The 12,883-nt window shown below is 40.3% G+C and overlaps 1 protein-coding gene across 3 annotated transcripts in view; it reads right to left on the reverse strand.

Moving 5' to 3' along the window:
* The window catches only part of MAGI3 (membrane associated guanylate kinase, WW and PDZ domain containing 3), a 234,645-nt gene extending 222,318 nt beyond the window's left edge, over window positions 1-12,327 (reverse strand). For all 3 annotated transcript variants that reach the window (XM_032360936.1, XM_032360935.1, XM_032360938.1), the window contains exon 1: window positions 11,987-12,327. In XM_032360936.1, the coding sequence (XP_032216827.1) occupies window positions 11,987-12,302 (316 nt within the window). In that variant the 5' untranslated portion in view covers window positions 12,303-12,327. The remainder of the gene's footprint in view (window positions 1-11,986) is intronic.
* Between the last annotated feature and the right edge of the window lie 556 nt (window positions 12,328-12,883).

The raw sequence follows: 12,883 nt of genomic DNA on the forward strand, positions 1-12,883 counted from the left end.
AGGAAGAAATAAAAGTAGAGCAGGCTCTAATTCAGACTTGTACTATTGCCCCACCAAGAAGGGAGAGAAGAGCGACAGCAGCCCACCATACAAAGCACCCAGTCAGAAGGATTCTACTGAAAGCACTGCCAAGAACCTTTCCGATGGGAGAAATAATTTTTCAGAGCTAAAACACCTAACAAGAACCAATACTTAGATATACAGCTATTACACCAGCTAACAGTTTTCTGACTATTTAGATCTTAACCATAAGCCACTGCATTACACGAGGCCACAAATGTCATAGAAACCTGTGGCACAGAATGATCAAAATTTTCTGTCCTCCAGCCCCTGGGTTACCACTGTTGTCTCTAGCAACACTTAGGCATGCTGATGGCCTAACAGACCTGGTCTAGGCTGTGATACTTAATTGCAAAGCAACACAAATTTCATAAAGGGACAGAATATGTTTAACAGGTTACTTTTTTTTTTCATCAACTTCACTATAATTTCCTACTGAGAGCCTTATGCCAGAAACCAAAACAACAAAAGCAACCAGAGTTCCAGGCCACACTCTGCCAGCTTTGTGCTGGGCCTCTGAGCAGAGCCACCTGCCTTTGCTAAGCCTCAATTCATTTCTCTGTAGAATAAGGGTATTAGTTGGATTGCTATGGTTCCTTCCAGTTGAATGGCTGACTTGAAGCCCACACAGAAGATGTAACAGCATAAACACTTAAAGAATAAGAGGTGCCTGTGCTCTACAACCTGCTTTAACCACCTCTTCAATGGCCACCTTACCGTAGAGTACTTGACGTCCGGAAAAAGAGAGATCTCCTTGAATACAATGAGTTATTCTTCCATCTAGCTTGGCTACATTTTATTTAAAAGTAATGTATACCTTGAACAGATTCTGCAGACTTTAAAAAAAAAATTCCTAGTCCCAAAATGTATTCATTCTTACATTCAACAGAACATTCTTTTAGGCCACCTGTCTCAAGGTATGTGTGTTAAGAAATACCTTCCCGATGAGTGGATTATCCAATGAGTGGACAGGAAACGTGAGAACAAGATATTATTTGCAGTATCAAGTAGACAATCTTCCCAAGTATATTTACCCTCAGAGTATCCAGGCTTTTACAGAGAACAGCTGGAAAATTATCTTACCAAAGGTGGCAAGAATTAATGCTAACTTTCTGTCTGATGTGTAATTCTGGGGGCTAACTACTTCATCGGGCACAGTTTAGCTATAAAGATTAAGCTGCACTGCCACAAACTTTGTTTAGAAACAGAACCAAGAAATGAAGCTTTTATTTTAAGTACTTGCCCAATGTTTTACTGCATTTAACACCCACTCAAACAGTTCAGAATTGTGGGGTTTTTTTTTCCTTTTAATAGAGAAAAAGGAAGTAAGGCAGATTTTTTCAGACAAAATGAAATAATACTCTATCTGGAAAGTGGAGAAGGAAGACTCAAAGCTGCTTCAGTTCCTAGTCCTCGAGGTGAGTCTGCGACCTTTGGTGTGCTCATCTTTCTGGACCTTAGCTTTCTCATGTGTAAAAGGGAGAGGACAGCGCCTGACTCAGAGAATGACAACATATAAATTTCTTTACAGAAAAACACGTATGCCGATATACATATCCTTATAAACCAAACAAAGGGGGTGTATGATGTATGGACATATGATTTTTACTCAGTAAATGGCAGCTAGTAGTATCACAAGTCCCCAAGTCAGAATATTTCCCATTACACTCAGAGCAAGGTTGCCAACTTAGAGTCACCGCCAAAGGAAGGCTGATGTGTCACCTCATTCACCAGCATCTCACTACGAGATAGCTCTAGTTAGCAATTCTAACTCTATTTAAAGGAAATTAAATTTTTAAGTAGTATGGACTTTCTAACTGAAAACACTGAAACTCGTGAAAAGCATCCTTAGCTAAAATAAGTTTTTTTTTTTATTATTTATTTGACAGAGACAGCAAGAGAGGGAACACAAGCATGGGGAGCAGGAGAGGGAGAAGCAGGCTTCCCGCTGAGCAGGGAGCCTGATGCGGGGCTCGATCCCAGGACCCTGGGATCATGACCTGAGCCGAAGGCAGCCGCTTAACAACTGAGCCACCCAGGTGCCCCAGCTAAAATAAGTATTTTAACAAAATGTCCTCCTGCCAAAAGCTATAGAAGTGGGTTAAGATACAGTTCTGTGAGCAGAGGTCAGGAAATGGTATTTTTTTTTTTTTTTTTTAGGAAATGGTATTATTTTAACAGCTCTTATGACTTAATCAATATGTGGAATTAATACTGGAGAACTCTAATAATATAGGATTCTGCAATAGAAGTAGTGATTTTCAAACATGGTTTAAAGATATCCCAAGACAGACAGACATTAATCTAAAAATACAAAGTCATGATATGATTTTTTATGAATCACACCCAATTCTGTGAATGTTGGCTTTGGTGTACAATAGCATATTTATAAAAAATTTAACGATATTTAACACTCAACAAAGAGGGGCACCTGGGTGGCTCAGCGGGTTAAGCCTCTGCCTTCAGCTCAGGTCATAATCTCAGTGTCCTGGGATCCAGCCCCGCATCGGGCTCTCTGCTCAGTGGGGAGCCTGCTTCCCCCTCTCTCTCTGCCTGCCTCTCTACCTACTTGTGATCTCTCTAATAAATAAATAAAATCTTAAAAAAAAAAAAAACTCACTAAAGATACAACCAGACAACACTAAGCCAAACTTCAGAACTCCTACCGTGCATGTTATACATAAACTGAAGGTTGATTTTAAATTGTTTTCATGGTATTGGAGTTAAAGATATTCATCTGGTAATCAAGAATATAAAAAAGTGGGAAAAGATATTCAGTGTACCCACCCCTCTCTTTCAACCTGCCAACTCTACTCTAAGTACCTTCCTCCAGTGGAGGCAGGAAAAAACAAAGGTGGTCAGATTTTATCCTACACTGTCTGCCAAATAACTTTTTAGATGATTAAACAGCTACTACATTACACACTTAAGCAGTGTTTCAAAGAGTCAGTGAAGTAGTTTATGTTTGACTTCTATGAGATCATGGTTTAAAGGTATTATTAGAGAATGCTTAGAAATAATACAATAAAAATGCAGCTTCAGTTTATATTTAAAAAGACCATTGTCTTAAAAGCAAAACATCCTGGAGGCCCCTGGGTGGCTGAGTTAAGCCTCAGACTCTTGATCTTATCTCAGGTCTGGATCTCAGGATCATGAGTTCAAGCCCTGCATCAGGCTCCACAATGGGCACGGAGCCTATTTAAAATGAATGAATGAATGAATAGCAAAACATCCTGGAAAGCAATTATTTTAATTTCATCTTCAAAATGATATAATATTAAGTTCAAAAAATCACATCAAACAGATTAACAATCATTTTCTCAATGGCAAAGATAATTAAATGATCCTCCAAAGCATCCTATCCACCTAAGAATAAGCAGCACTGACTTAGAGAATCCTGACATTTTAAAAAATTGAAAAAGTACAAGCAGTACCTACCTTTTAATTGCACACATTAAAAAACTGAGATGTTGATCTCTTTTAAGATTTATTTATTTAAGAGAGAGAGCATGTATACACACATGTGCAGGAGAGAGGGGAGGGGTAAAAGGAATGGGAAACAATCTCAAGCAGACTCCCCACTGGGTAAAGAGCCCAACATAGGGCTCAATCCCAGGACCCTGAGATCATGACCTGAGCAGAAATCAAGAGTCAGATGCTTAACCAACTGAGCCACCCAGGCACCCCGAGATGTTGATATTTTAAAAGAGAAAGCATTTAAATAAAAGCAGCTTTTAGATTAAAAACTTCAAAATTATAATATTTAAGTAAACTATTTGAATAAAATTAGTGTCTCAGTTTTGGTCTATAGTCAATATCTGGTTTTTAAAAAATGATAAGCTTTATGACAACTGTATACTGTTGGTGGTTTCAAAGTAGGAGAGAGTAAATGTTTCAAAAGAGGCCATTTCCTGTAGTATTGCCTCCCCATCATCCCATCTTTTGAGGAAATACCCATCCCTTATCTCCTGGAGTTCTAGGACAGTTATTAATCACACTGTGCTTTCTATACTCAACTGCAAGAGTAGACGTTTCATGCAGGCCTGCCCAATCACAGTACCCGGCTGCCCTCTCTCTACAACTGGTCCAAGAGATGGGCACAGAGTCCCTGCATGAAATTCATTATTGGACTCCAGAACAAAGATGAGAAGCTTTAAGGACTCCATATGACTTGGGGGGGGTGGGTGGTTCAGAGCCACGTTTCTTGCTGAAGCTCACTGAGAGGTGAGCTGAAAAAGAAGCCAAGTCTGAGGAAAAGGGCCAAGAGATAGTCCCAAAAACCGTCACTTAAGAGCATGAATTTAGCTGCTACAGCCCTAGGCGTGGGTTTTCATGTGTGTAAGCCAATAAACTTTCTAGCCTAAATTAACCTCAGTAGTTTCTGTCACTTGCCATGGAATCCTAACAAACACAGAAACAGACATATGAATTGGGATTTTTTTTACCCCTTCCTGATGAGATCTGACCTACATATCACCAAATACCTGTTGCAAACTGGATAACCACATCCAAAGAGTAATAGATCTCTGGGGCTACTCCATTAAAAGGGATTTTTTTTTAAGTTATTTTATTAGAGGGAAAAAAAAGCCAAGTTTGCATAATTCTATTTGATGAAAGTCAGAAATAAAGCATTTATTAATAAATACTTCCTTTTCCCCCCTCCCTTTCAGAGTATTTTCATTCCATAAAACTATTTCTATTTAATGTCATCATGGGTATGTAAATAACCCCATTTTTGCTGGGACACCTGGGTGGCTCCATTGGTGAAGGGTCCAACTCGATTTTGGCTCAGGTCCCAGTCTCAGGATTGTGAGACTGAGCTCCATGTCGGGCTTAGAGTTCAGTGAGGAGTCTGCTTGAGATATTCTCTCTCCCTTTCCATCTGCTTCTGCATCGCCCCAGCCCCCGCCTCCACTCACTCTGTCTCTCTAAAATAAATTCTTTAAAAGGAAAACAAAAATATTTTTCATAGTCACATATAATTCCCAATCAGAACAACAATGAGAAATGGGGTACCCACTCACAAACTCCCTGGAAGCAAGAAAAATAATTATGTATTTAGAATTATCTAAAAAAAAAAAAATAGCAAAGAATCTAAAACGCTAAAAAGTTTTAATTAAGTAGATCAGGTACTATTCATAATGTATACCTGAGGCCAGGACTGCCTCCAAATAGAATAGATGCTAATTTTAACAAATTTGAAGCAAAATTTTTTTCCAATTTGCATTCCATAGTATTTTTTAAAAACCCTACACTCCAGGGCACCTGGGGGGCTCAACTGGTTAAGCATCCGCCTTTGGTTCAGGTCATGATCCCAGAGTCCAGGGATCGAGTCCCGCATCGGGCTCCCAGCTCTGTGGGGAGTCTGCTTCTCCCTCTGACCTTCTCCCCTCTCATGCTCTCTCTCAAATAAATAAATAAAATCTTAAAAACAAAAAAACAAAAAACAAAAAACCCTAAACTCCAAACACATTATAGCAAAAAGTTTAACCCTCTATATTCCTGAGTCTCTGAAACTATCTCCAGTGTGTTACTAAAACAAGGTACCTTCCAATTTATGAGCACCATCTGTCTTTTCTCAGCTATTTAGTTATGTCACAAGTCAAATTATGGTGCTCAAAATGTAATCCATGTTCCCCTGGCCATGAGGCAATGACTGAAATTTGGGGGGTTGGGGGGAAGCAGTACTGCTCCTAGGAACACTGCAGAGCAAATGTGTTAGGACACACTGCTAAGGTTGGGGGGTGGGGGGGTGGGGATGGAAATATAATGGTGCTACCCTTTTCTCTGGAAGCCAGTCAACTGTAACTCTAACAAAAGAGAAGGGGGAGTTAAGGTGGAAATCTATTTCCAGTTCTCTTTTTACTGGATTAGCAAATTGCATTTTCCTATAAAATTGGCTAGGCTTCGAAGGCAACACAAGAAAGCCTATTACCATAAAGCAAAGTACTACCAGTAATATTTCAGCTACAGTATGGGTTAAATAAAAATACTCAATATATTATGAGTTGAATAAGGCTGAAGGTAGAAATGGCCATAAGCACTTTACCAGCATTATTTCTAGATGATTCATATTAGAACTACCTATATATTTAAACAATATGATTCTCCATTTTCCAATTATCCTATAATGCAGATTTTGTGCATTTACACAAAATAAGGTTTTACCCACATACACATACGTGACTGAGATGGATTATACTGAAGACCTGTCTGTATTGAACATTCTTGTCCCATGTCTGTCTCTTCCTCTGCTTCCTACATACTACTGAGAGGATACAAATTTCACTCAACCAGCACTTATCCATCTCTCAAAACCAGGCTAAATTCAAAATTCTTCATAGTTCTCTCCTCTGCTAGCCAAAGCAGAAAATGAGGGCACAAGGCAAGGACCCTACCAAGACACAAAAGCAATGAAAGCTTTCTTTCACCTCATGGGCACATTTAACTTCTAAAAATTAACTACGCACACCCAGATAAGGGTAATTTTTTTAAAATTAAAAGATGGGTTTTATTAAAGGAAAAAACTAAAACAAAAACAAAAAACCTAACTCTTTAATGCAAGCAAAACTATTTCACTTAGTGTTCAGCCAAAACACAGCAATTGGTTCCAACATGGCAGGGGCGGGAGGGGGGCAGGGCGAGAAGAGGCAAGAAGTTCTGGTCCTACAAATGGTATAATACAAACACAATTTTTAAAATACACTGTGAATAAAACACAGATTGTATTTTGAGGGCAATTTAACTAAGGGCTTTTCAAAAGATAATTGTGTTTATAGTTGATTTCCCTCTTTTTGTAATGACCTGAGAACCCAAATCCTAAGATGTAGCCCCACACCACTTTCTAGAACAATGTGCTTGGCAACCAATTAATTAGTCTAGCTTCCACTAAAATTCACACTCAAACTTATCTAAAGAGTTTTATTTAAGTACTAGGAGAAGAGTGATAAAGGTAAAACCCGTACTACAGGTCTTCTTGACCAATGAAACCTTAAGCTCCCATTAAAGTGTGAGCTTCTTGAAGATTGAGATCATTACTGATTCATTTTTATATCTGTTTTTATATCACCAGAGCTAGTTCACATGGGTACACCCCCAAACGGCTGCTAAGGGAATGAACATGTGCCAGGAACCAAACTTTTTCTCTTTATGAAGTAAAATCAGCACCTTTTGGGGGAAACATTCTAAATAACATACTTTCAAGGAGAAGAACAACTCTTCCTGCACAAACACGACTCTCATAACACTAGCCTCTGAGCCACCAAAAATCTTACCCTTAGGAGCAGTTTTAAATAAAGGACATTCATTCTCTCTGCCAAAATGTAGTACTGCAAGGAAATTATTTCTCAAAAATTCAGAGGAGAGACAGAACTGCTTATTTAATTAAAAGGGTCACAGTTCTGGTCTTCATTACCAAAATACTTACACTTCATCATATCACAAACAACCAAAAACTGACTTAAGAATTGGTAGAGTTTGGAATTGGTATTAAATATGGAAGTGGTTCATAAAAATGAAATTCTCTGACAACACACTCCCCCAAATCCTAAGTGCTCACAAAATTTATAAAGCACCTAGAGGTTATATGGTAAAGATATTTTATGAAGCTATTCACCTGAGAAGATTATGCACTGACTTCACAAGTCGGATCCTGGAGCAAATGTAGATTTGTTTTACCATCAATTTAGATAAATTAGAGACCAAGAAAAACACACACACACACACACACACACAGAAATTTGTCTCTTAGAGGTTTTATAAAGTACTTCCCAGAACCTCCAGAGGAAAACAATTTATATTCCCCAGGAACACAGTTATGTCCCATGAAAATCAGTTTTAACATTCAACTGAATAAAACAGAAATGATCTGAAAACTAAAAAGGGCCAATTATTAAGTGTTTCTTCAGCTTCTGTGACATAAGCCCATTATTCACATGAACTGAAGGTGTCAATGAATAAAGTCCAAAACCTGAAGTTACTTGAGTTGAGACCAACTGTAGACGCAAAAAATTGCTACCAAATTTTGAGAGGACTGTAAAGTTTCCAATTTAAGGTTTATCAAAATTTACCACTATTTTCCCTAACAAAGAGGCTGCCTCACCCAATCTCTAGCTTCTATGTTAAAAAAGTTTTTTGTATTAGAAACCTAGGAAGCTAGCAATTAAATTTTAACTTCTTTCACCCTTCCCTTCATCAAATATGACAACCACCTAAACAAAATTTACAAGTCCCAAATTACCCATTAAACCAAAAAGACAAAAAGACCCAAAAGTTAAAAGAAAGGGATAACGTTATTCATGATTGGCCTAACGTAACACCCTTACTCAAAAGCTTCTAGTAATGCTTCTTCACCAATGGGGAATGGATTTCTAGGAATGTGCTCATTTTAACAAAATTCCCCTATAAATCAAATGTTTCCAAGAGTCCGTGGCAAACTTTGACCTACAATTAATTGGCGTTAAACAAGATCTATTTCAAACTAGTTTTTGTTTAAACAGTAACATTGTTCCTCATGATTTTCCTCTCTAGATACAGTAGCAGACCTAAGGTAGTTGAAAGCACTGTGTGCATAATAAAGCAGTAAACAATGATTTCATATACTTAATGTATCAATATTTAACCTGCGGAATAAAATCCACATAATTTGCAACCACTGAAATATGTGTTTTAAAAAGTATATGAATTGAATATTAAAGTCGAACATTCATCATCCAGAGAATTGTAGAACAAAACTGACTACTTCTATCATTAGCCAGAAAAGAAACTGCTTAAAAATACGCTCTGAAATAAAATCAAAGAAACTAAGACTGGTCACAGGAGTAGATCATGTAACAATTTCATCAGAGGTCCAAAGTTCAACTTCCTTTACTACTGTGAAACTACAAAGATCAAATTCAATTAAGAAGTTTTCTCCTTGCAGACAAGAATTAAAAAGAGAGAGAGAGAGAAGAGAAAAAGAGAAGAAAAAAAAAGAAAGAAAGAGAAGGTCTGTAGTAAGAATAAGATTCCAATAAGAAATTCCCTAATTCTCTCAAGAAAGCCTAGGATTAAGAACCATATTTTAAAGTAGGGGGTTTTTCCCCATTATAATCTTTAATGGAATTTGCAAGTGAGAAAAAAAAAATACTAAAGCCCCAAATCAAAGCTGAAGATGGTCACTGCCAGAAAGAATTCTTCCTTAAGTCATCCAGGTGTTGACGCTGGTTTTGGCTGAGCTCCCCTTAGCATGTACTAGACAAAAAGGAGTAAACTAGGAAGGATCTATATTCATCCTTTTGCCATGGACTTTGTCAGAAGACGATGAATGTGAGATATTTCCACACTATTATTACATCTCACAGAAATGTTAAATTTACTCTTGAACTGTACTAGTTTCCAGATGATGTTATGAATATAGTTTTACAAAGAGTTGCTAATCAAGACAAGAGACAGTGCAAAGTACACTTTACAATTCCATATTAAAATGGAAAATCCATTTCTCTCACAAAGTTTAGATAAAATGGAAAAAAAAAAAAAACAATGTGCAGCGCAAATTCCTTTTTAAACTTCCTTACTTTGTATTTTCATACTTTTCAAATTTAAGCCTAACAGTATGGAATCCCTGTCCCCTCCAGAGATAATATTTATGCGATTTGTAATCACACCCAAAGTTCTAGGAATAAACTCTTCTAGTTCCTTAATTTCTAATATTTGAAGTCTTCCACTTAGCCTGCAAAAACCTTGCTATTTTAAGACAAATGTTGTTTAAACAAAGCCATTTAAGAAAGCCATTTCATGTAATGCTTAACATGAGGATACTAAAAACTAAGAATACTATCCTTTGAGAAATTAAGATTTTTAAATTACAACTTACTTAGAAACAAAGAATAAGAATCTCAGATGACACATAGTGGTACCCTTTAGAAATTACTGAAGGAGAGCATATCTTTAAAAAAATAAGTGTAGTATTCAGAACTTTTATTATTAATGATCAGAAAATATGCTAAACCCATTAATATAAATTATTCCCCTCTTTATTTTTTGGTTTAACATTTAAAGTAGAAAAATAACTATGGTTGTCAAGAGGGCAAAATTTTATTACTATAAAAATGTCAACTACATCCCGGGGCATATGAGTTTTATTCAACACAGCTAATCTATATTACCGAATACACTCTAAACTTTGAATTATTTTCTTAAATCTGATATAAACGTTGAGAAAATATATAACATGCACATCAGACTAATATTAAAGATCTCCCCAGTCTTCTAAAAGAATCACAATACTTTGAGTATATATTGACTTCCTCAATCTATTAAATCTTAAACTATTTTTGAAAATAAGAGTTACATTCTCATTTATGGCCCCAACTAATCAAAACAAAACACTATGATGCAGATGTTCTCATTATTCCCTGACTCATGGGATTTGAACTAAATGGCACCTACACTAGTAAACCACGTATTATATAGTATTTTGCATATTACAGACAGTGCCTGACTCACTAAATTACAGCCCCCAAAACCTTTCCTCCACCTTTCACATATGGCTCTGAAAGTTTGAGTTAAGAATTTCTTAATTTGCGAAACTATACAGAAAATGAAGTTTAAAGTCTGCCAAAGTTTTTTAAATTAGCAATAAAAAAGAAGCCCTTACATAAACTGTAAGCTTAAAATGAATATGATGAAACAGACCACATGAAGAAAATCTTAATTTAAGATTGCAGGGACATGTGAGTGTGTGCGTATACACCCACAATACTCACACATATGTATATTGCACCACAAACCATCAGTTCCCAATAAGCCCATGGACTATGAAAGAGAGATTTCCAAAGTGAGCTGCTGAGAAAGAAAAAACAATGTGAGGGAGAGAACATGTTAAATTTTTCTCCCGATTTTTCTAGCATTTTGCAGTGAAGGGATGGACTGATCGCTCCCGCCCAAGTCACAATTAAAAAGCCCATTATATTCTGATGCACTATAGATTCAGTAGAGCACACATAACGAAACTAGTTTGATTTCTAATAACGTTGTGGTCATAATTCTCTCTCCTACAAGCCTCTCAGAAAACAGAGCCACATTCTAACCAATGCTGAACAATGCTGTAGATAACAAATACATCAGGACCATTGCATACTATCAGATTTCACTGTACGCAGTCTGATCAATGCTTTCAAACATAAACGGAACGTGCTTTGCAGTAGATCTGACTGGCATAAAAGACACCAGGGCAACGGGGGTCCGTTTTACCCACCACTTCTACAAAATGTGTGTGAAATGAAAGATTTAGTAAAGATTTTACTACGAAGAGGCACCTAGTTCTTTCGAAGCCCAGACTATTCAACAGCTCCCCGCAAGAACATTCTAATCGGTCACATATTACCTACTGTACGGCCATACCCAGACACCTGAAACCACCTGAACTCAGTGAGTTAGGCTGTCAGCTCCCAGGTGTTGCTGGTGTGCAAGAAACACTGAAGCCGCTAAGCCCTCTTAGGCACACTAGGTGGTAACCTTGGCACCAAGTGCCTCAATAGTACAAGACCTCATTCCCGATTAGAAAATGCATAAGACTGTTCCAAAGAATACGCTACTATCATGAGGACCTTCTCCATAAAGGGGAGCAGCAGAAAAGGCTGCCCCCCCTTTTTTTTCGTCTCAGGTCAGAAACTCTCGGTAGGAGTCGGGGCTACAGATTTAGCAAACCCAGCTTCTGGCTGCAATACTTGACAGCCTGCAGAGCAGCCTCAGCCAGCCAGAGCTCAGTTTTCCTACCAGCAAATTGGGAATCACCACCACCCCCCACCCCCTCGCCAGGGAGTCCCGCTCACCCTGGAAATAAACGATTACCCAGGGCGATAAGCAATAAGGAGTGGCGGCCTCTCCCAGGACGCCCACCCCGACTTGCCCCCAGACCCCGAGACAAAAGGCAGAGCCGGCGTACCTGGCTTCACAGTCTTGAGACGGATGGGCTCTCGGAAGTGGCGGATGACAGCCAGGGTGTCCCGGTTGGTGAGCCCGCTGACAGGCGTCCCGTTCACCTCCAGCAGAACATCCCCAGGGCTGGGCGCCTTGCCCGAGACGACGCAGCAGGTGCCCCCGCCGGGCTCCTCCCGGAGCCGCCCCAGGTAAGGGAACTCGCCGCGCTCCGCGCCGCCCCGGATCTCGGCGCCCAAGTCGCCCGGGGGCCCGGCCCAGGACACCGCGCACTCCTGCACCTTGCTGAGCCAGTGCTTCTTCTTCTTCAGCGTCTTCGACATCCCGAACCCCGCTGCACCATGGGGGAGACCCCGCGCGGGCGGCGGGGGCGCCGCTCCGGCCCCCTCTCAGCCTGGGGGCCCGGCGGCCCGTGCAGCCCGGCGAGGGGGGCCTCGCCGCTCTGGCGCCCCCCCCCCCCCCGACCGCAGCCCGCCGGGGCCGGGCTGCTCCAAGCCCCGAGACGCCCCTCGGACGCCCCTCCCGGCTGCGCTCCCCGGGGCTGCCGGGCTCGGCGAGGACCACCCCGGGCTAGGCTGAAGAAAGGAGAGGGGAACTGTCCCCGGGCGGCTCCAGAGGGGTTTCGGGCGGGGTCACGGCCGCCGGCTGGCCCCCGGGCTCCGCGCCGAAGCGGCGGGAAAGGCAGAAGCAGGGGGGCGGTGAGGTGAACGGGCAAAAGCCGGAACGGGAAAAATCCGTCGGGGGGTGCGCAGAAGCGCGCGTAGACCCGTCGCAGGATCGACTGTGGCCGCTGCGGAGCTGGAGCGCGGAGACCAACGCCTGCCCAAGCTGCCAGGAAACTGCCGCTTTCAAACCCGCCGCAACCTCCTCCGCCTCCCTCTTCCCTTCCCCCCCGCCCTCGCCC

The sequence above is a fragment of the Mustela erminea genome, chromosome 10, assembly GCF_009829155.1.
Source record: "Mustela erminea isolate mMusErm1 chromosome 10, mMusErm1.Pri, whole genome shotgun sequence".
NCBI lineage: Eukaryota > Metazoa > Chordata > Mammalia > Carnivora > Mustelidae > Mustela > Mustela erminea.